This window comes from Pteropus alecto, unplaced genomic scaffold (genome assembly GCF_000325575.1).
Source record: "Pteropus alecto unplaced genomic scaffold, ASM32557v1 scaffold8, whole genome shotgun sequence".
Taxonomy (NCBI): domain Eukaryota; kingdom Metazoa; phylum Chordata; class Mammalia; order Chiroptera; family Pteropodidae; genus Pteropus; species Pteropus alecto.
In genome coordinates this window covers 3654042-3678501 of record NW_006494609.1, presented here as the reverse complement: position 1 = coordinate 3678501, position 24460 = coordinate 3654042, and the positions used below count along the sequence as shown (strand labels likewise).

The following is a 24460-nucleotide window of genomic DNA, read 5'->3' as shown; positions in this document are numbered from 1 at the left end:
GAAAGAGGGAAGAAAGGAAGTCAATCTATCAGTGACAAACAGATATGGAAGAATCTGGGAGAGAAATAAATCCCCCTTTGTCTGTTCATGTTTACAATATTTACACCATTTGGCAGTGTCAACAGAAAAACTGGACTTAATACTCAATCATGAAGAAAACCTTAATGATAATGCTCAGGAGCCTATTAAACTTAAGCTAATATTATTTCTAAGGTATCAGGTATTACATGATGCTGAAATAAGAGCAAAAGCCAAAATGTATGCGCTTTGGGTGTTCTTCAATACAAATATAGGATGGAAGGTTTAAAAACTTACAATCCTTTTGAATTTTGGTTTCAGAGAAAAAAGACTGTACATACGAATAAGTATATGTGATCAGGAAGGTTCTGATTCACTGAGCATTAATTAAGACACCGATTAACTTAGGGCCCAGATCATGGATTTTGGTGAAAGCTCACCAGCACGTACCTGGGTATTTTGGCCTCATTGCCCTCAATCTGCCACTCCGTCGTCGATGTTTCCGCACCTCCAAAGACAGGAGCTTCCTCTCATAAAGAGCCGCGTGCAGCTTGGCTTTTGAATTCACACTCTCTACCTTCAGTTCTGGTGCTCCATCAGTAGTTATTCTATAGGGAAAAAAACAACCCTTAGAAAGCTCTCTTTTATTTCAAGACTGAGCTTGACAGAAAACTGTATTGATGACAGACTGGGCATGGTAACTAGCGAATTCTAAAAGGTTCGACAGATAAATGAGAATACTGGAATCTACGTTAAAACTTCGCTAATGGCCTATCTGAATTTGTTAAATGTCTGAACTAAAATATACCTGAAGACAATGTTTAAGGATTTTTAAGTATTCAGTAATACTGGCTATTTACTGCAGAGATCATAAAGTGCTACCCAATGCCTCATACTTCAAGAACAGGAGATACTGGTAAAATTTAATTCTCAGGCTGGGTGGTGTCTAGAGGTGTTTATTTTATTGCTATTCATTATAACTTAGAATTATACAAATATTCTTGGAATGTACATGATATTTAATAAATACAGATTCAGCAGAGGTTGTGATGAGCTGAATAATTTGTGCATCTGGTAGCACAGAGCTAAGACTCACAGGGGAAATGTGTTAGTGAAAAGTTACCAAGATCCTGGGACGTATCAAGTGTCCAGCATTCCAATCTGTGGAACTTGTCCCTTAGAGCCTACTTACAGGTGTAAGTGGGGCGAGGTGGCAGGGACTCTTCCAGCTCAGGGGGTAGAGAGTCAGAGGCACAGACAAGGGGAAGTAGATGTAGGACAAGGCCAAAATCAATCAGGTCATGAATGGGAAATGGGATGAGGAAAGGGGACGGCAGCAGCTACACTAGGCATTAAAGAAAGATAAATCACAAATTAAGGAAGTGACAGGTATCAGGCCCAATCCAGATAACAGCAAAATACAGGGTAGCAGAGATAACCAGGTCAGCAAAGTCAGAGAGGGTAACTGGGTCAGAAAAGAGGTATCCACGTTTGTGTCTGAAAGCTGGCAGCCAACTCTATAGTCTTAGATCTCAAGTTCTAACTGGTTGGCTTTGAACTGTCTCCCTTGAACTCTCTAGTACTCAGTGTATTCTCTCTGAGGTTAAGGAATCATCCTTGTTACTCTAGGAGTTTCTGTCTCTGAGTCTGATGGAAAGGTTGTGTCTTTTGGTCTATTTAGGACTCTTAGGGATTTCTGGGTGGATGGACTGGATAGTAAATCTTTTGGAGGCCTTCTCTCTAGAATAGGAAAATGAGCCAAGAACAGGGAAGGTCCTGCCCAGGGGTAGAAATGAGAAGCAAATAATGAACTTTAAAAATAATTCAAACTCAGTTTATGAAGTCTCAACAACTGAACATTGCCTCACCCTCTCTCTCTCTCTCTCTCTCACACACACACACACACACACACACATAGTTGTGAATATTAATATATTTTTAGTCAATACACACACACACACACACACACACACACAGTTGTGAATATTAATATAGTCAATTAAATTTAAAAAATCTGATATTTTTAAATAACAGCTATGAGTTCCTAAGCCCTGAATAGACAGATAAATCCTTACCAGTACAGGGATGAAGGTAGAGAATATTGAGGAAAGTGTGAATATGATCAACAGAATTATATGAGAGCAAGGAACACGCTTGTCTTGTTGATCACTGCATCAGTGATGCTTACAAGAGTGCCCGGCACGCATATGCTGTTAATATCATAAATATGTTCAAATTGATAAACAACTGAATTTCCTATAAATTTTAATGCCTTTTAGCTACATCTATTTCATTTTATTTTGCCAAATATTTAAACAAACCTAAAAGTTTTAAAATTGTACAGTGAACATCCATTTACTTATTGCCTAGCTTCTACAATGAATTTTACTACATTAGTTTCACCACATATATAACCAATCTTCCATTTTTCTATCCATCATTGACCCATTTAATTTTTAAAGCATTTTAAAGTTGCACACAGATATCGGTGCACTTTCCTCCTAAACACTTCACCATGCATACAGTTAGTATCTACAGTTCGATATGTTTTGGGTCTGGGGGATTTTTGGGGGTGAGCTAAAAACTACACAATGAAATACTTAAATATTAAATTTCCACTTGATGACTTTTGACAAATGCCCAGAGCTATAGAACCCAAACTCTAACATTACTAATACCCTCAGAAAGTTCTCATGCTCCTTCCCAGTCAATTCCCCTCGCACACTCCAAAAGGAAACCACTGTTCTGAATTATTTTTTTTATCACATATTAGGTTTGTCTGTTAGAATTTCATAAAAATAGAACCGCACAGTATAAACTCTTTTGTGTTAAGTCTCCTTTAATTTAGCATGTTTTTGAGACTCATCCATGTTGTGTGTATCAGCACTGATCCCTTTTTATTGTTGAGGATTAGTCCACTGGATGAATAACCCACAGTTTGCCTACTCTCCTACTGTTGGACACTTAGGTTGTTTGCAGTTTTGGAATATTATGAATCGAGCTGCTATAAACATTTTTGTACAAGTCATTTTGTAGTTATATTTTTCATTTCTACTGGGTAAAGATCTCAAAGTGGAATTTTCTAGGCTCTTTAACAAACTGCCAGACTCTTTCTAAAGTGCTTGTACCAGTTTATGCTGCCAATGACAACTTATCAGAGTTCCATTAGCTTCACATCCTCACCATTTGATGTTGTCAGTCATTTCCACCACTACCACCTCCCACCTTTATTGAGGTATAATCGACAAATACAATTTTAAGATATTTAAAGTGTACTATGTGATGATTTGAAGTAATTTTAACCATCTGCTGGGTGTTTAGTGGTACCTCATCATTTTAATTTGCAATTCCCTGATAACTAATGTTAAACACATTTTCATGAGCATATTGGCTATTCATGAATCTTCTTCTTGACAGTCTGCCTAGTCACTTTCTTAACAGTATCTTATGATAAACAAAAGTTCTTAATTTTGATGAAATTTAGCTTATCATTTTTCTCCCTTTTTGTTTATTGCTTTCTGTGTCATGTCTCAAAATTTTGGCCAAGCTCAAAGTCACAAAGATATTTTCCTCAAGAAGTTTTATAGTAATAGCTTTTATGTTTATGTCTATGAATTATCTCTAATTTTTGTGGGAGACAGGGGTTGAGGTTCATTTAAAAATATATAATAGACAGTTTCAGCCTCATTTGTTAAAAAGTTTCCTTTTCCCCACTGGATTGCTGTAAGACTTTTGTTTATAAAGTCAAATGGCCATATAAACACGATCTATTTCTGGACTCTATTCTGTTCCATTGATCAATTTACCACAGTTATGATTACTATATAAGCATTATAGTATTTCTTTAAGTCAGGTACTCAAAGTCTTTTGCAAGATTACTTTGGAGATTCTAAGTCCTCTGCAGTTCCGTATAAATGAAAAAAACAAACAAACAAAAAAACCCAGTCAATTTCTATAAAAAAATCTACTAGAATAATGACTGGGATTGTACTGGATCTTAGATCAATTTGGAGAGAATGAATATTTACAATATTAAGTCTTCTAATCCATGTACATGGCATATCTCTCCACTTATTTAGATCTTCTTTAATCTCTTTCAGTAATATTTAATAGTTTTACTGTATAGGTATTGAACAAATTTTGTTAAATTAATCCCTAAAAATTCACATTTTCAAATGGTATTATAAATAGAATTTTAAATTTAACATTCCAATTACTTACTGCTAGCATTTAAAAAAATTTTTTAGTATATCGACCTTGTATCCCAACATCTTGCTAAGTGCACTTGTATGTTCTTGTATTCTGTAGATACCTTGGGATTTTCTACTAACCTGATCATGTCATCCAAGTAAAAAGACATGTAACTTCTTCCTTTAATTCCCCCACCCCCTTGCTTTGTTGTACTACATAGGATCTCTAGCACAAAGGGAATACAGTGGTAAGAGCAGACATCCTGCCTTATTACATATCATAGGGGCAAAGCTTTCAGTATTTCAACACTCAGTATGATGTTAGAAATAGGTTTTTCAAAGGCCTTTACTAGATTGAAGAAGTTCCCTTCTATTCTTGATTTGCTAAGAGTTTTTCTCATAAACGTGTTAAATTTCATCAGATGCTTTTCTTTTTGCATCTAATAAAATAATCATCTAGTTTTTTCTCCCTTATTTAATATGATGAATTATACTAATTTCAAATGTCAAAACAACCCTGCATTACTGTAAAAATATCACTTTAGTGTATTATCCTTTTTATATACTAGTAGATTCTATTTACTAATATTCTTTGAAGAAATTTTGTGTCTATATCCATGAAGTAGTAGCTTGTAATTTTCTTCTTCTCTTTTTTAAATGTCTTATCAGATTTTAGTGTCAATAGTTATGCTGGCATCATAACATAAATTGGGAAGCAACTCTTCCTAGATTTTTGAAAGAGTTCGTGTAAGACTAGTGTTACTCTTTCTCAAATGCTTGGTAGAGTTCACTAGTTAAACTACTGGGCCTGGAGTTTTCTTTTTAGGGAGGTTTTTTATCATAAATTCAATATTCTGAATAGGTATGTGGTTATTCAAAATTCCTATTTCAGCTTATGTCAGTTTTTCTAAGTGTTCTCTCTCCACAAGGAATTCAGACATTTAATTTGTCAAAGTAGTGGAATGAGGTTAATAATAGCCCCATAACATCCTTTTTATGTCTGTAAGATCTATAGTGATATCCCCCTCTTTTCTAGCTCATCTTGGTAATTAAGTGTTCTGGTTTTTTTCTAGATCAGTCTACCAAAGGGTTTATCAATTCTGCAATCTTATCAATGGACAATTTTGGATTTTATTAATCTTCTTTATTGTTTGTCTATTATTTAATTGATTTATGCCCTTTATTATTTCCTTTCTTCTACTTACTTTGGGTGACTCTTCTTTTTATAGTTTCATGAAATGGATTAGATCAGTGATTTAGTCCTCCTTTTTCTAATATAAACATCTGAAGCTATAAATTTCCCCAAAAGCACTCCCTTAGCTGCATCTCACACAGTTTAATATTTTTATTATCAATCAGTTCAAAACATCTTTGATGATTTCTTCCTTGACCCATGGATTATTTAGAAGTGTATTATTTAATTCCTAAACATTTGAACATTTTCTATTGTTACTGATTTCTAATTCCATTGTGGTCAAGAAAACATATTCCTTATGATTTTAATCCTTTTCAATTGATTAAGACTTGTTTCAGGTTCCAGCATATGGTCTGTCATATGCTACTTTTCGTTTGCTTATACCTTTATACTACCAAAAAACAAAACCCTACAACTGGCAATATAAAATGAGTGACAAAAAATGAAGAACAGAACTCATCTTTATTCTTGTTAAGATTTTGTTTTTTCTTTTTTGTTTTGTTTTTTTTTTTCCCCAATTTCTAAATTGATAGTATATACTCTAGGAAGCATATTCCTTTACTAAAAACTAGAGAAAACATATAAACTAAGTGTGACCTTCATTTGGAAACAAGCTACAAACTTGATTTCTCTCAGTTTTCCCTTAATTAAATGGCAATAAAAATGTTTTCCTTCTTTCAAGAAAAATTAGATTTATGCATCAAAAGATTGGGATAAAACCCAGGTTATCTTCATTCTTAAATGTAAAACAAAAAGCTAGATAGAGGAGGTTTTTTCCTTATTGTTGTCATTTGGTTTTTTTAAAGAGACACAGCACAAAGAGGATGTATGTAATGTCTCAAACCAGTGGCTATGTGTTTATGTCTGAGTTTTTGTTGTTGTTTGAGTCTTCAGTTGGGCAAGACCATCCCAGTCCTTCCTCAAAGACCTTTCTCCCCTCTGTCAAAATAAAGAGCCGTAGGTATTTTGCACACTTTTAGTTCCGTGCAAACTGGAAGCAGTTCTGTTCAGTCGCATAGGTGCAGAGCTCTATGTCCCAGGTATTCAAAGCCGAAACATAATTTCTTTTTTGAATCTAACATGAGAATAGTCATGAAACCTTATGAATACTTTGGTCTCTCTCATATAGCCAAACGAGACTACTACTATCAGTTGAAATAATACACCTGTAGTTATATATATAAAAAAAAGTAAATCCCAAACTTAGTTTGTAAGAAGATTACACAGAACAGTGTTTCAGTAGAAAACATTTTTATGTTTCTATTCAAGCTAAGCCAAAGTGAAAATGGTTATATAAAATATCGTGCTTAGTCCATACATGGTCACACATTATGCACATGAAAGAATTTCTCAACTTTTAAAAATCAGTTACCGTGTTCTTCCTGTCAATAAGCTTCTTCTTGGGTTTCCCCTACAGAAGTAGAAAGGAAAAGTCGGTTAGAGCACTATGCAGATATACTCTCCTGAGTTCATACACACACACACACTCCTGAAATCTGTATTGCAGAGATTCAAAGTGGAATTATGCCAGGGAAGCCACCTTGGGGGAGAAGAAGAGACATGAATTAAGAACATGCTCAGAAAAGAACAGAATACTGTAAGCTTGAGGATCAATAAGAACAAAAAAGAAAGAACAAATGAATTCTAGAGAAAAATCCTAACAATTACTTGCATTTGTATACCTAGTCACAAATCAAAACACACTTATTTTTCACAAGCATGTGAAGAAGGTTATTATCAGCCCCATTTATAAAAAGAAGCAGTATGAGATCATTTCGTGGTATGCCCAAGGTGGGAGCTTAATGGGTTTAAATTATATAAAGAGCACTAGAGTGTGAGACCTAAGCTCTGGGTCTCACACTCTAGTGCTCTTTATACTTTCACTGAACTGTATTAGGAAAAGAAACCAATCTCAATTCTCATGAGGTTTTAGAAGGCTGCTCATGAGAAATAGTTTCCACAAGTGATGCTCTCCATTGTCTATAAACTAGAATTGGGCTCTAACCACAGGAAATGAATGTCATTCATGTATAAATTGGCTTTTATTTTTCTTTTAAAACATTCTCTCCTCATTCAATTTCCTTTCACTTAATACTTTTTCTAAAAAAAAAGTAATAATAAATCCCATTTACTCATTTGTGAATGTGTATATTTAGTTTGGTACAATTTTATCACTGTGTAAGTTCATTTATCCACCACCACAGACAAGACACTGAACAGTTCCAACATCATAAGGACGCCTGTGTTGCCCTTTTATAACCACACACCTCTTACCTAACTCCCTTTAATCTGTTCTCTGTTCGAAAATTTTATCATTTCAAAAATGTTACATAAATGAAAATACACAACATGTAACCTTTGGTATTTATTTTTTAAAGAGACAGATGCAATCAATATGAAGATTTTCTATCTACAGAAAATAATGTGAAAAGTTTGTCCTCCCCAAAACATTTTGTCTTTCCCTTCCCATGTCTTCTTTTCAAGCTATTGTCCTGATACTGTCATCAAAAAGCCTAAAAATGATTTTAAATTTTTCATCAGATAATGGTTTTCTCCACTAATTTGCAATCACATTACCATCACCCAGCTGGCTTCTTAGTTGGTACCAATACTTCGGTCTGGGAGTGGAGTCAGGGGATATATATGGCTCACAAGATCCCCAGGAGTTATGAATATGACAAGGTTAAAAATACTGCCATACTGTAGGATAGTATGTAAGATATTGTTTACAGGGCAGGGTGAGGGAAGGGTTGGGGAGAGCAGGAAAAGCAGACAAAATTAACCTAAAAGAAATGATAAGATAATTTGTTTGAAAGTAGCTTTGACCATAATACAATGGAATTTGCAAGAGAGAAAACATCAATTCAGAGGGAAGAGAACAGATATTGGAAGATGTGTGGGCTTAAAATAAACACAATTTCAATTTTTCAATTTTTTTCAATGCATGTTTTTCTGTGTGTGCTACCATGTCCTAGATTCTTGATACTGACGAAGATGACCATAACAAAGTACTTACTCTTAAAAGCCAACTTGTAAAGTAGACAGACTAATTAATAAACAGGCACTTATAATACAATATGAGAATCTAAATCAGATTGGGATACGAGCCTACTCTTAGTCTGAGTAAGAGGATGAAGGACATAGCTAGAAGAATAATTTAGGGGTGGGTTGGGGGTCATTCCAAGGGAAGGTGAGTAGGTAAGGACAAGGAAGCATGAAAAGCAAGCAGATGTGGTCTGATTAGCCATGGGTTGTGTGGAAAAGTGGAGATTAGGCTAAAAAGGTAGTCAAGAGTAGATCATGAGGGCCTTTCTTTGCTAAACGGTGAGATTCAGGTTTTTTAAATCTAAGTTTTTATAATGTTTTACATGCAGAAGTGTTAACTGGAGCCTGAAGAAAGAATTCAGGGAGTACACTAACTTGGATGGAAAAAAAATTAATCCTCTACCTGACATTTTGCATTTCCTTCATATGCATGTAGAAACCATACACAGCAGTATTAGCGTGATTTCGTTACCAAAAGAAATATCTTTTTTTATATTACTTCAGAGTTGTTACAGGTGTCTCAAAATATTGCCGAAACTTATCATACTTTTCAAATTGTGGTAGTTATTAGACCCATTGCTAGGTCTTGTTATTGAATGTGTTAATAAAGAAACATGTATATGGTCACATCTCAAAGTTTTTTTATTGTTATGCTACTCATAGGAGAATGTTTCCTAATTTTGGCTATTGTGGTAGTTCCTAGATTGTCTGTTCTGCCTTCCTTCTCCCTCATGGGAAGCCTAAGAATGGAAAGACCTAGCCTAGCCTCAAGTGCAGAGTCCATGTCAATTCAGAAATAGACAAGCCATGAAGAAACTCATGAAAACTACCGATCCTAAGCAAACAATCCATTACTTACAAATGTGACTGGACAATCAAAGATCATTAAATATTTGAGGAAACATAACAGTACGAACTAGAAAGAATGACATGAACAAACAGAACTAATGCAGAATTAAATCTAATGCAACACAAAAAAAACAAAAAGGAACTTCAAATAAAGTAATTAAGACAGTCAAAGAGGTGTGAAAAGATATTATACGCATAAACTACGAAAACTAGTCAGAAAGAAAAAAGAGTTCTTGGATATTAAAATACTTGCCAAAATAAAAAAGTAAATTGAATAATCCTCTCCTGTGCTGATCTTGAATAACAAAACAGATAATTGCTTAGGTTTATTTTGAGTTTTAGGAGACAAAATTTAAGAAATCTGCCAGAATTTAAAGCTAAGAGACAATGAGATCAAAGTATGAGAGAAAAAGTAAAGAAATATGGAGGATATCGCAAAATATCCAAAGTTCATCTAACAGAAGTTCCACAAGGAGAGGAAAGACAGGATGAGGGGGATACTTCTTACAGTTGAAAGACTTAAATCTTCAGACTGAAAGAACTCATCCACTGCAAAACCAAAATTATAAAAAGTAACACATCAGAACATATCTTGGTAAAATATATGAAGTCTAAAGATAGAGGAGCCTTTAAAAGTTTCCAGAGCAGGGGAAGACAAAAAGGTTATAGATAAAGAACTGAGCTTCTATGTCTTCTAAGTAAATCTGGGTATCTCTTCATTAGAAGCCACACAGTGTAATTGGTCAATCAATGGCAATAGCCACAAATTTAGAGAGAAATTGCAAATCCCACATATTGCCTTATAACAGATGATGAAATTGCAAGAAATGGCTGAAATCTGGGTATCTGTTTTAAGAATCCTGAAAAACAAACAAACAAACAAAAACCCCTGTAACTAATATAGGTTTCTCTAAATAACTAAGGTACCTTATTTTGATAGTTAATTACTGAACTGTACTGTTCAGTACAGTACAGTTCTGTCTCAGGGACAAAAAAAGTATGTGGGACAAAAAAAGTAATGCAGTTCTGTCTCAGGGACAAAAAAAGTATGTGGGACTTAGCAGCCCCTGATTGCTGTGCTATTTGAATTCCAATGTCTGTTTTCCTTCATTTCCCCATTTTCCCATTTTCCCTTGTATTGAGGTTATCAGTCATCATTTCTTACAATTAATTCTCAGTGTATTTATTTTGTGAATTACCTCCCCTCTACCTTTTCTAATCTGATCATTTTAATCTAGTCTGGAAAAACAGATGATCATGTCTGGTAAAACTGTGTCTGAAACAGAAAGGCACTGAGTAAGGGCCTTCTATACTCAGAATAAAGTTTAGGGCATCTATTAAGATCTTTATGGTTTAATCCTATCTAATATTTGTTTTATTCTGAAAAGCACGAGGCAGAGTGCTAGACACTTGTTTAATACTCAATAAATATATATTAATAAAAAGGAATATTTGTTAGTATAGAAACACATCTTCCCCACTCTAAATGAAGGCAGCTCAGTTAGTTTAATATTCTTAGCCTCTGGAAAAGTTACAAAGCGCTGAGAGCAAATGAATTCTTTAAAAATGAGGTGTTATATTGTGCTTTCTACGAGGCCTTTTCTATCAAAGATTTTACATGAAGACTTTTAAAAAATTTTTTCCTTCATTTACATGTACTTTCTCCTAATTTTGTGATCTAGTCCTACCAAATTTATAAGAATAGCAACCTCCACCTGTCCTGGAAGAGACGTGTTGCCAGCATATAGTTCATGGAGGTCTTGTGTTCAAGGTAGGACCTGAAAGACAAAGAAACTTGTTATTTCTAACACTGAGCTGAAGAGGGAAAATACTGAAATACAAATATGAACCAAGCACAGAAGTGATAGGTTACTTATATACTGTTTCTAAAGCGGGAAAGGAAGAGGCAGTTGCTCAATTAAAATTATAAACTACTAGAGTAGCAGCAAATATAATAAAATTAAATAGAGGACTGAACTTAGAAAATAAAACTGGAAAATAAAAACAAAACCACAACCAAAAAATACAGCTGGGGAAAAAGGTCAAATGAAACTGGGAATGGGAGATGCTAAAAAGGGCACGGAAATGTGGACAGAAGATTGTTTCAATCAGGTTATTGCTCAAAGAGCTACACAAATCTGAGCTATTTTTATTATATGTATAAATAATTTCTCCATAATCATACTATTAACTCTCAAAGAACAGGGATCTTAATATTTGCTTTATACTCCAAAGCACCAAGCAAACTCCTAGACACTGGGTTAATACTGAATAAATGTATATTAATAAAAAGTTGATCGTTTGGACTTCACTGAAATTTAAAACTTCTGTTCTTTAAAAGGCATTGTTACAAAGTGAAAAAGCTAGCCACAGACTTGAAGAAAATATTATATATGTATATATATGTGTGTGTATATATATAGATATAGATATAGATATCTGAGAAAGGACTACATCAAGAGTCCTTTATAACACAATAATAAAAAGATAAAAATCCTCAACTTAAAATCAAAATAAGATAGACAAATAGCTAACAGCACATGAATGCTCAATATCATTTTTCAGAAAAAAGCAAGATAAGCTACTACTAGAATGCCTAAAATTGAAAGCCTGACAATAACAAGTGCTGATAAGGATGGGGAGCAACTGAAACTCTCATACATTTTATGCTGACAAAATGTAAAATGGTACTATCCTTTTCCCTTATCATATGATCCACCTATTCTACTCCTAGATATTTATCCAAAAGAAATAAAATCATATATCCATACAGGGACTTATACATGAATGTTCATAGCAGCTTTCTTCATAATAGCCCCAAAATGTACACAACCCAAATGTTACGTAGCAGGTGATGGGATAAACAAATTGTGCTACATTCATAGAATGAAATAGCACATAACAGTAATAAGGGATGAGCTATTACTTTACTCAACAACATGGATAAATCTCAAAAACATTACATCAAACAAAAAAATCCTGACGCCAAAAAGTACATACTGTATGATTCCACTTATACTTGACGTAATGAGGGGGACTGACTGTAAAGGGGCAGAAGGGGACTTCTGGAGGCGATGGAAATGTTCTATATCTTGATTGTAGTGATTGATAATGGTGGTTAAATACTGGTGTTTATATTTGTTAAAACTCATCAAACTGTACACTTAAAATGGATGCATTTTATTGCATGTAAACCAGAGCTCAATGATTACAAATAAATAACATATTGTTTAGGCACACATATAGATGATAAAACAATAATTTTTTTCAAATCAAGGTAACGATAACCACAAAATTTAGGGCAGTGTCCACCCCTGGGTTAAGGGACTAAGTTAGGAAAGAGGCAGGGGATTAAAAAAAAAAAAAAAGAGGAATAATGCACAGGTAGATTTAACTACTCTTAACGTTCTAGTTCTTGGGTTGGGTAATATTCGTACTCTTATAAATAAATACACAAAATAAGAAAAGCACAACTTGGGGAGCAATGATGACACTATGACACAATCCAATTCTGTGGACCTGAAGTAGAGATTTAAAAAAAAGGTAGTCACCTCACCCATATATTTCCCACGTCTCTGACGTAGGGAATATGCGAATAAATCCACCTCTCCTATCGTTCTCTTCCTTCACCCTCCGTAAAACTTTGATCTACATGGAGGAAGAGAAAATAAAATGAGTACCTATTCTGAAAACTGGAATCCTTGTGGTTACAGGACAGAGGAAGCGTTACGACTCGAGAATATGAAAGAAGTATGAGGGAGGAATTAAGATACGTTTTCTGAGAAGAAATTTCCCCCAATTGAATCCTTCTCTTTTCAATATAAGATATGAGTCAGTTATGAATGTTATGAGTAACTCACTAATTTTTACTGAATACTGCGTTAACCCAAAAAAGCCTGAAATGGAGTAATCTTTACCTCCTCCATTGACAGACCAAGCACAGAACCACCTAACTTCCCCGGCACCTTCTCCCGGGCTGAGCCCACAAGGTTTTTCATCTCTGCATCACTGGCAGACAGTGGACGGGAACGCTAAGAAGGGAAAACAAAAACAAACAAACAAAAATTTTCATCAACTTTCTTCACTTCCCTCTATTCAGTTCCTCAACATCATTAGCTTTCTGAATATGTATAAGCTCAAATATAAAGCCCATTTTCTATCATTAATCTCTTAGCCTGAAACCCTGGAAAAACAAGATGAAAGCTAGTAAACTCAAAGGCAAGAAGAGAAAAGAGAAGAGTAGGAAAACACTATGGGTTGAGAGAAACAAGAAGAAAGAAAAGAAAGATGTCCATGTGTCTTTCTAAGCTAGTACTTACTCCTAATCTTGGTTTAGAATACATCTAATATTTTCAAGAATATAGAAAAAATCTGAAAATCTCAATATAAAATTATGTATTTATTTCAGTAAGCAATTATATTCTTTTCAGCACTGGGGAAGGAGAATTAGAAAAAGTGAGAAAACCAAAATAGAAAGCAAAAACCAAGGAGCAATATATTATGTCACAAATGAAAAAACTGGGCTGTAGGATGTTTTAGAACATGAGGGGGAAAATACTGAGATGTCATCAATGACATAAAAGAGCTATGATGAAAAGACTACAACTTGAGAAATACCATGGCTGCTGGACTTCAAGAGACCTGAGTCAAGGATGACTGCCCTGGGCACTCCGCGGAGGCAAACAAACGTGCGGCGCTCATCGCGGGCCCCCAAAGATGACCTGGGCTATGTCCCCTCCTGAATGATGATCAGGAAAGTCATCTGGGATCAAAAGTTTTAAGTGACTTTGATGTTCTGTGAGCGGAGAAATATAACAAGCAAAGTCAGATGGTATGAAGCATGAGAATACACCATAACGAAATAGATAAAGTGACTGGTAAAATAAGACAAATCTGCCAAGTAAGAAGAATAAGAAATAATTCAAGAAATGTCGGTACAAGTTGACTTTCTAAATTCCTAGGAGTAACTTTAACCAGAGAGAAGCAGCTCACCGTCAGGAGCTATTACTGTATCTATTTTTCTCTTTGTGTAGACTTATCTCCTTGAGTAGAATGTAATTTAAACGAAAGACATTTTGGTAACTAGCTTTTGACTTTTTTTGGCAATTCTCATTATGGACAGGAATATCTGGAATATCTATGTCCCCTCAAATTCACATACTGAAACCTTAACTTCCAATGTGATGGTATTTGGAGCTTTTGGGAGGTAATTAGGGTTAGAGGAGGTCAGGACGGTGAGATACTGGTCCTTAAAAGAAGAGACACCAGAGAACTTGTACTCACTCTCTCTGCCCAAGCACACAAAAGGAAGTCATGTGACCATACAAAGAGATGGTGGCGACCTATAAGCCAAAAGAAGAAGCCCCAAAATGAAATTGGCCTTGCTGGCACCTTGATCTTGGACTTCTCAGCCTCTAGAACTGTGAGAAATAAATTTCTGTGGTTAAGTCACACACACAGTCTATGGTATTTTGTTACGGCAGCCAAAGGTGATTAATACATCCCTGTATAAAAATAACCATTTACCTTTGGACACAAGGGAGACCAATATATATTAATCTTCAAAGCTAGCATGGGAGTTATAAAAAATAGATTTTCTGGTAGGCAACTCCATGATGAGATACCTACATAAAGAAAAACCATGAAATCAGCAGATAAAAGCAACATGTGAAGATGGGGACTTTATCTGTTTAGCTTTGCCTGTGGTGTCTTCAGCATCCAGAATAGTACTTGGCAAGGAGTCGGAGATCAAAAGATATTTGTTGAAAAAAATTAATGAATGAATGAATGTGCTGACACACAGAGCAATCTCGGTTAGAATAAAACTTTGCAGATTTTGGGGATAAATTTTAACTCACTTCCAATCTCTGGGAATACGCTGAACAGTACATGAGATGAAAGGGGAATCGAAGGTAAAGTTTAAAGAGTTAGAAAGGGAATCAATATAATCATTAAAAAACATCTTCAAAGTGTGAATGCTTATTTAGAGTACAATTTGGAAAAACAGAATATTAATGAATGCTTTGAGGACTTTTCTCATATTGTTTGCTAAAAATATTCATCTACTTTACATGTAACAACAGCATGACTCTGATCAAAAGCCACTGGCAGTAACTCCTCCAAAGTCAAGTTGCCTCATCACCTTGCACCATTTAAAAGTACCTTAAAGTTCTCTGAAATTATGTAAGAAGAGAATACAAAGTAAGCATACGTCCAAATGATGTAATAAAGATTAAGCATTTTAGAATAGAATGAATGTAATTTAAAAGTGTTGGGAAAGGGGATAGGTTAAGTAAATATGGCAAAATCTTGATAGTTGTTGAAGATGGGTGATAAATATATGGGGGATCCATTGTATTTTCTCTTTTTGAGTATTTCTGAAATTTTTCACAATTAGGAATTAAAATCTTGAATTTTGAGAAAAGAGTATTGACAAACTAAATCTATATTTAAAGGTTAATAATAAAAATATTTTAAGAAATAGTTATTACCTATTAGAATAGTTTTAAGAAACACATAGACATCTTTATAAGAATATGCATCAAACCACTATTGAATAACATCTAATGAGCACCTCCAATTTTTGTTCCAAAAAAATTTTTTGCTGTTTTTCGTCTTTTTGTTCTTGTTCATTTTGTTTTTTTTATTATTGTTTTTTTTCTTTTTATGTTTTCTTATTTGTTGTTCATTTGTCTTTTTATATTTTTATCTGATTTTTTTTTTTTTGGATTTTCTAAGACTCCATTTTAATATTTGTGGAACAGCTTCATGATGGAATAATGCTCCTGGCTTCTAGAGATTGGGAATATAATGATGCTGCAACGTCACTAATCTAAACCTGCTCCTGTGAACAATGAATTAGCACCCAAAAACTCTTAACCTTCTCTGCCAGTCACTTTCAAAGAGTCGTCTTCCATACACATTCACAACCACTGTTTTGTTACAGTCCACAACTATAACTCTATTGACTGTGTGCATTTTTGTGGGCTGTTTGGGTTGGACATGTAGGAACTCAGGCAGGTGCTCTTGGCTGGGGCATTTGGGAGGTCTGACAAAGGAATGGACTGAGGGGTAATGGTGCTTGTTAGGTAAATGCCCAGCTGTTAACTCCCATAAAGCTGATGGTTTTACTCTTTTGTTGCCACAAATAACACCAGGGTGCAAAGAAAATGTCAATGCTACTCCAAGAGAAAAAAATGTGGCTAAAAATTTAATCTCTTCATCTCTTTATTTCCATTTAAACTATTAAAAAGGCTAAGAGGGAGAGAGATGTGAAAAGGCATAGGTACTGAAGTCTAGGTATCACAAATGCCTCTAAAATGCGCCAGGTTTCCTGTGTCTTTGGGGATATACTTGGAGATTAAAAGCAAATTAAAAAGAAAAAGGAATCAGACCAATTGGAAAGGCCATCAGGACGGTCAAAAACAAGAGCAAAACAATCCAAACGCAAGCCATTCTGTGGTTTGGATTTTGGGCATATCGACTCAGCTATGTTCTCTTGGTGGTAGATAGAATAAATCCAAATTCCAATGGATTGACTGAATGCACTAAGGAAATAAAGGACCTCTGAACTTAAACAGAACCATTGCCTCTGTTAAGATGACATACGATTTAAACTACTGGGTAGTTTGAACTGCCAAATAACTGTCTAGGTAAGAATTCTGTCATGCAAATTGCAATTGAAGATGTTAAATTATCATTAGGACAACTTAAGATTCATAAATATACCCAGAGAAGAAACTTTTACACATCTAACTTTTACTGCTAGGGAAGAAGTGACTGAATGAAAATTATTGAGACAAGGAACCACCACCTGCCCCTACTCAAAGTGGTAAGAAACAGATGTTGAATCAGAAAAATGACTCTCAGCCTAAAGAAAGCTAGCAAGTATCGGTAATAAGAAGAACCGGACAAAACATAGAATATGAAAACAGGTGAGGTATTCTAAAAGATATCATAATTGAGGGACAAAAATAAAATCTGTTTGACAGAGAACACATGCGAAGAATAAAAATGTCCCTATGCAGTTTTACAAAGTGTGGAATTCTGTGTTAAAAACAAATGAACTAGAAATAGTTTAATTTATATGCGATGTGTCTTGCCATCTAGAAAATGAAAGGTAAAATCAAGTTTAAAAAGTGAAATGAATTAATGCTATCAAATTAAAGAAAACAAAAAGGACCAACTATGAATAAATCTGAGTGGAAAGAGACAAAAAATAGCTAATAGAGAAGGTTTATATGTAATGATAACCAGAAGTATACTTTGAAATTGGGGGGTGAGAAGTAAGTAAGCCTGTGTTACAATAAAAAAAAGAGATATGCAACATCTGGAAATTTAGAATACATGTAAGTCAGCAGGTCTGAGAGACATGCATCTTGTTATTAAGGGAACTGGCTTTAAAAACAACAACAACAAAAAACTTACCAAAACCACTTACAATTATGTTTGAAAAATCATGAAGAACTGAGGAGGTACCAGAGGATTAGAAAAAAACAAATGAGGTACCAATCTTCAAAAATGTAAGCAGTGTGCTCCTGGTGATTACCGCCTGGTAAGTCTAACTTGAATCCCTAGTAAAATAATGGAACAAATATTAAAAGAAAAAAATCCATAAACATTTAGAGTTTAATGGGCTCATGAAGTATAGTAGTATGGAGACTGCTTTATTTATGTTAAAACATGCTTTAAATTTTTGATTTTTAGGACAAAATTACCAAAAAAAGGGAATATAGCAACTATATTTAATGTCTTTCTTTGGATTTTACAGAAGCATTTGTGAAAATTTCATAAAATTTTTATTCAAAATTATATTTCCAATTAGGGCTTAATGTCATGATATAATGAGTGAAATACACCAACAAAAACTGCAAACAGTTAAAAAGTGTAATGGAGGATAAGATAAATAGCAGTGATCAAGTTAGAAAGTGATTTCCAGAATGGGTATTAAGCATCATTTGGAATCTCATTAATGTCTTAGAGAATGGGTAAATAAATAATAAAATAATTTATTTGCATTTGTTGATGACAGCAAATGTGAAAAATATGACTACAGATAAATGAATATCAAAATAACATCAGATAATGGCTATCAAAAGGGTAGAAGAAAAATCAACAGGATTCAAAAGTGTGAAGGGGACTAAATCTTCTGAGGGTAAACTATGTGTCTAGGGCTATCCTAAATATTTAACCCGTCTTTTATCATTTCTTTCTCACTATAACTCCATGTATGTATTATTCTTCTCATTTGACAGATGGGAGAAGTCAGCCTCAGAAACTTAATGGAACTTGTCCAAGTCTAACAGTTAGTTATTGGCAGAGCAAATTTGAACTCAGGTCTACCTGACTCTAAAGTCCAGATTCTTTCCACAAAACCATGCCACCTGCCTCAGAACACTGAAAAGTAATTTCTGGTGAGTGGAAACTTTGAACCATAGTATTTATAGGGAAGGAAGAAATGTAGAAAGAGATAATGATTTATAAAGGAATAGTCAGACAACAGGCAAAGAACTGTGACTTTACAATCTGACAGCAACAGAAAAAGAAAACTTCACATAATCTAAATGTCCAGAAAAGAGAATTTCCTTTCTTTTCTTTTTTCACTTAGCTCTGATGAAATGAGTGTGGAGTTGTGAGTGCTTCCTTCACAGAAAAGACTGACAAAGTAAAACACTGCAAAGAACAATAAGAGACGAAGAATTCAACATGTATAAAGTTGGCTGAATAAAACTGGAAGGCTTTGTGTCACATTAGCAGTGTTCATATACATGACTACTAGAGAGAGGCCTTGCTTATCTAGGCTATTGCAACTGACGGCAATTCTAGCGATGGAGCTAGATGTACTAGAGTTAAATAAAATAGGTAGAGGGAAATTAAGATTAGAATTATAAATCAAAGACACTTCTTCGGAGGCAAATTCAGAAGGCTATGACAGTACATTTAATGTTCTCCTTAAGTAGATTAGTTTGGAGATATTTAGAATGTAAGCTCTTTGAGTCAACAGCCTTGGATTTTGGGAGGGAGGGAGACAGGGAGGATATTTGTTTGCCACACGAGCAACTAGCACACTTAGGTACTTGCTAAATATAAAACACTATATTACAGAGCTTTGAATTCTACCCACTAACTCATATTATAGAACCACATTAACCAGTTACCAAATACTAGACGAGACAACTAGTAAGTCTTTTTTTTCATTTCTTGAATTCCTATAAACCATGTAAATCACTTTGTCAAAAAAGGCAGCTAAGGAAGTTATAATTCAAGGTTTTGAGCTTATCAGAAACTGCACCAGAGAGTACAAATGCCAAAATAAATATACTGGAGCTTTTTAATAAGCAACTAATAGTCACAAGTGACACACTTATGAATGAAACACCTGCATCCCTCATATCAAAGCATCATATACCAGGAGCAGTACCCCCACTGCTACCCCATTACTTCAAAAAGATGTTTTAAAAATCAGCATGGAAGAAAGTGACAGCTAATCTCTAATACTGCTAACAAGAACAGTAAGAGGGCAAATGCTGATCATTAAGAGACAGAGAGAAAATATTTTGTCTTTATTTTAAAGGTAGCTTCTGAGACATTAATTATGGCAGTTTCTAAGATTCAGAAAACTGCAAATCATCACATATAACAAATGTCATCCGTTGAGAAACCCAAATACCACCTAATACCTGATGTGAAAACGTTTCCAATATCAAGCTACTGACAACAGTGTGTTTCATAAGGTGTGTGAAAAAAAGTAAGGTTATTTGTGAACTGTATTTCCTTTCTGGAATATTTTGGTCAAAGTGATAGATATGCCTCGAAACCCTGTTCATCATTTAAATTCAACTGCCTCCATCACAGCATAATCACTATCAGGAAAAGAGGATTCATAAGTTCTTGCAACCACTAGTGTTAGATTCTATATTTGAAAAGATCTCTGTGCATTCATTTTCATGTATTCTATTTTATGTTATTAAACTGTTCAAAGCAGGTACATAAAATACAGACTGTGAAATAGTAAAGCTAAAAGGCTTTCCATCTGAGGAATGGAAATAAAAATTTGAATGAAGTCTCCAAATGATCCAGAACTTACCTGTTTGGTGTTTGATGACTGAAATTGTGCAGATACTGGACGCTATAAAAGACAGAAAAATGGAATAAAGCCTTATCTTCTCCTAACATGTCTGCATTTTCCATGATATATGATATAAAAAAGGAAAAGAAGATCTCCATGCAGAAATCAAAGCAAGAGACCTACACCTTGTGCTTGGAAGATTAGAGCATTTATTATTTTTCGCACTGCTTCTTCCTATAGTATATCTATCCCCATTTCATCTTCTCACCACTGAGGGCGCAATCCTCCTGTGATGTACTGAAGTTAACTACTCCCTCAGATAAATGTGTTTCACATAGTATGCAAAACTAACCTACAGTTTCTTTAGCCTCTAATAAATGTCCAATGGGACAATGGATGAGGTCACACCATTACCTAACAGGTAGCTAAACAAATGGTGATAGATTCTCTAAGATTTGCAAATAGTCACCAGTAAAAGCTAACAGGCAAGCTAAGCAAAGAGATAAATTCATCCAAGATTGACACAGAGCTAACCTTAGATTAAAACTCAGCAGAAATTCTGTTAAAGCTGCACAGAAACATTCACAATCCTTTCTATACAATCCCGTGGCTCTTGCCACAGATACTGGAGGAAACAATTTGCAAAGGAATGTGATCTCCTAAATTCAGTTTTCTTAGTATACCTAGGTTAATTCTAACTTATTTATTTTTTAATTTTAATTTATTAAAAATTACGAAAACGCTGATCTGTGATGATGTAGTGATCAAGTACAGACCTGTTGCCTGATTTTACTTCTAATCCAAAATAAAACCTCTTAAGATACAGTACACCCTGTTCTACATCACAATACCATCTAGAGCAGGAGCTCACAGCTAGGCAGCCCACAGACTGAATCTAGTGCAAAGACATTATGTTTGGTCTACAAAGTATTTTAATTGAACTAGTTGCTAATATTTTAGAATATGATTTCTGATTTCTCTTGACAGCAGGAAAACCTGACAACACTTGGCCCACACTCGTACATGGCACTGATCAGCTAGAGCACATTGGTAAAATCGCTGCGCCTTTTTTTAGGAGGTATGAACTCTCCAGTTTCCTGCAGTCACACCACTCTTAGCTGTATTACACCTGATTCTCTTTCCTCATTTATATTGTTTCCCTGCAGCCCCTACAGGCATTTGAGTTTGCAAACTCTGTTCTAATGAAGTTATCTGAGTAAGTAATATTATATGAGCTCGGCATACAGAAATAGCACCACTCTAAATGAGACCAGCAAACAAAAGGAAGAGGAAGAGGAGTGGGAAAAGGAAGGAAGAAAGGGATTAGTGGAGGAAGACGAGAAAGGAAAAGGGGAGGGACGGGGAGAAGAAGCTGTTTCTCCCTTCAAAGAGCTTACAATCCAGCAAAGGAGTAATGGAAAATCTAAAAGCAACAAATCGATGAATGCAAAACAATACAGCAGAGAACACATAAATCATAATGAAATGAAAAATAAAGGTCACGACAGAGTGAGATAAATTTAATAAGAAACAATCTTCAAACTTCTGAGCAGGCAAGATAATCGATCCAGATGGGAGGAGAGGAAGAAGGCAAAGAAACAGAAGCAGAAACTAGACAGGTCTAGTCAGGCAGAGACTGATTAGATGGTGAATGAGTACACAGAATGATTAGCTGGTTGGTTTAACTGGAACAAAAATGCAGAGTACACAAAGACTGGAGCAATGCTTGATCAAAGAATGTTTCAGACATGTACAGATTTCGGTAGGCATTTTATCTCATTTAACCTCTATCAACACCTCACCACCGAGGGCCCTTTTGAAGAGAATCTCTTGTAGAGAAGATATTTTAATTGAGCATCTTCTTTATGGAGCTAGTCTGATGATGAAAAAAAATGTGACAGAGTAATGACTAGGAATCTGTAGGCTCCCTCTCTGTGCCTTGTTTATAAGCATAGTGATTTGAAAAAAAAGGGTGATCTTTTTAAAAAGAGTAAGAAAAAAGGAAAGATAATGGAAAAAGCTGAAAGAAAAGAAAAAAACCAAAAAGCAGAGAATAAGTTTGTTTAAAAGCATTGAAAGCATAAGCTATTAGCCACAGCTGATAATAATTGCCCCCTGTCCAGAATGATCCCCAAATTCTCCTGCTCTACGTGACCTCATATCCACAGAGCTTCAGCTCACTTATTTACATTGGCTGCCACTTTCCAGTAAGCCTCCTTTGGGTTCTCTGCTGTTGAATTTGCTTACCTGAGGTTTCTGGAAAGGGTTTCGCCTGGAAGACTCAAAGTTGGGATAAATTGCCCGGGTTGATGCCCGCTGGGCAGGATCTTGGCACACAAATCCTGAATGGGGAATGGGAAACATTAAAACCTGCCATTTTCTAAGAAACTAGCAGGTTTAGCTGCACCTTTTCTTTAGATGTACCAACTCAGTTTTACTGTCATAAATATTATAGAGCTCCATCTTCAAGAGGATTAAACATGACTCTCCCATACACACATACCACCTTGAACTTCAGACCAGCATAACTGGAGAGAATGCAAAAGGAAAATATGCAGATAAATCAATCTCCCTTGTTGGGGAGCTGAAATGTGATTCTGATGAAAAAGAGATGTAGAGTTTTGATGAACTTCAGAGCAAAGGTGCAAACCACCATTTAAAAACACACAGCTGTTAATAAAAACAAATGATTGATTTTAAAGTGGCTTCCTGGATAGTAACTGGAAAATAATGTTGTTTTTACCGGGAAAATCCAGAAGCAAGTGAGGAGTCTTGTCCTGTTACAGGATCCGCTTCTGGATTTGCCAAAGGTGGTCTACTGGCAACTTTCAAAATGAGCTTTGTAGCTTATCTATGATTTAAGAGATTAGGTTTGGGCTAATTTCACTTACAATCTAAAAAGAAGCAGATGCCCACCCAATAAGAATAGCTAACTTTTATAGCATATGCCGGTACAGGAAGCACTCGTTCATTTCGAATATATTTTATTATGTCTTTTTAGAGTACTTTTTAACAGCAGATCCGCAACATACCCACCTGACTGCCCATCTTCATTTCAAAGTTTTGGCTTATATACTCAAAAAGGGATGTCTTCCTTGAGCTGCTTTAGTTATAACTACTACAGAAGATCATGTTGACACCAGCAGAGACTGTCTAGCAGAAACACAGCCAGTCTTCTTCAGTGGGTTTCACTATTCCAGCTCAGAGAAAAATATACTTTCTCCAGATCTTTGCTTAACTCTCTTCCTCGGCTCATAATTCCTGTGCCCAGGAATTAGGTCTCAGCCCTAGTTGTGGTTCAACCTCAGGACAGGATGGAGCCAGGGGGAGTAGAAACTCATAAACACTTCCCTGAAAATATAATTTTTTAGTACAAAACATCCAGCATGGCTTAGGAACTGCCAATTGGCAACACCTATGGAGCCTGACAAAATGGATGCTCTGGATAACTTTTATGCGAGTTTCAGAAAAAACTACTACTCACCTACAACAGTGAACATATCTGAAATCATACTGGCTTTAATCTTTAGGTCCAGAGGTGCATCACTAACAGAACAGAGAAAGAAAAGAGCAATCGATAATTTTATTAGGTTAACAGAACAGCTGCCCCTAACGGGCCCCAATGTAGCAAAGCTTCCAAATGTCGATGAGCAGCAACACATAAAGCACATCAAATCTGTGGAAAAAGAAATCTGGGCAAAAATACTAGAAATAAAAAGCCCGGTATTAAACTCATCCTCTGTAAGGCAGGCCCAGCACCAAGGCACTGATTCCCTGACATGCAATCTTTTTATTCCAGAAGGTCTTGTGTAATTCAATTTTGCACAAGTCAAGAATACTGCTTCATTATCACTGTGGATTTTAGAGGTTCAGACTTTTAACATGCTATTTTATGTGTGCCCATCATTCAAATTATTTTTTACTGCTGTAATAGTCAAATTGCATTCACATGCAAGAGAAGAAACTTTGCCCTTCTTTGTACTTTTTTCAAACCTTCGTTTCTGTTCTAAATCAATCTGCTTAAGCTTACAGGTGCACAAATAAGGGCCAAAAAAAAAAAAAAAAAAAAAAAAAAAAAAAACAAATATAACACAA

At 35.1% G+C, this 24460-nt stretch overlaps 1 protein-coding gene across 13 annotated transcripts in view; it reads right to left on the bottom strand.

The window, feature by feature from the left end:
- TTLL5 (tubulin tyrosine ligase like 5) overlaps positions 1-24460 on the bottom strand; it is a 225489-nt gene that overhangs the window by 148995 nt on the left and 52034 nt on the right. For 9 of the 13 annotated variants that reach the window (XM_025042041.1, XM_015599721.2, XM_025042044.1 and 6 more), the window contains 8 exons: positions 23850-23911; positions 22613-22707; positions 20384-20425; positions 13215-13328; positions 12854-12945; positions 11007-11075; positions 6776-6814; positions 469-626 (listed from right to left, as the gene is read on the bottom strand). In XM_025042041.1, the coding sequence (XP_024897809.1) occupies positions 469-626; positions 6776-6814; positions 11007-11075; positions 12854-12945; positions 13215-13328; positions 20384-20425; positions 22613-22707; positions 23850-23911 (671 nt within the window). The remainder of the gene's footprint in view (positions 1-468; positions 627-6775; positions 6815-11006; positions 11076-12853; positions 12946-13214; positions 13329-20383; positions 20426-22612; positions 22708-23849; positions 23912-24460) is intronic. The other 4 variants (XM_025042046.1, XM_025042052.1, XM_025042045.1 and 1 more) reach the window with 3 other exon arrangements.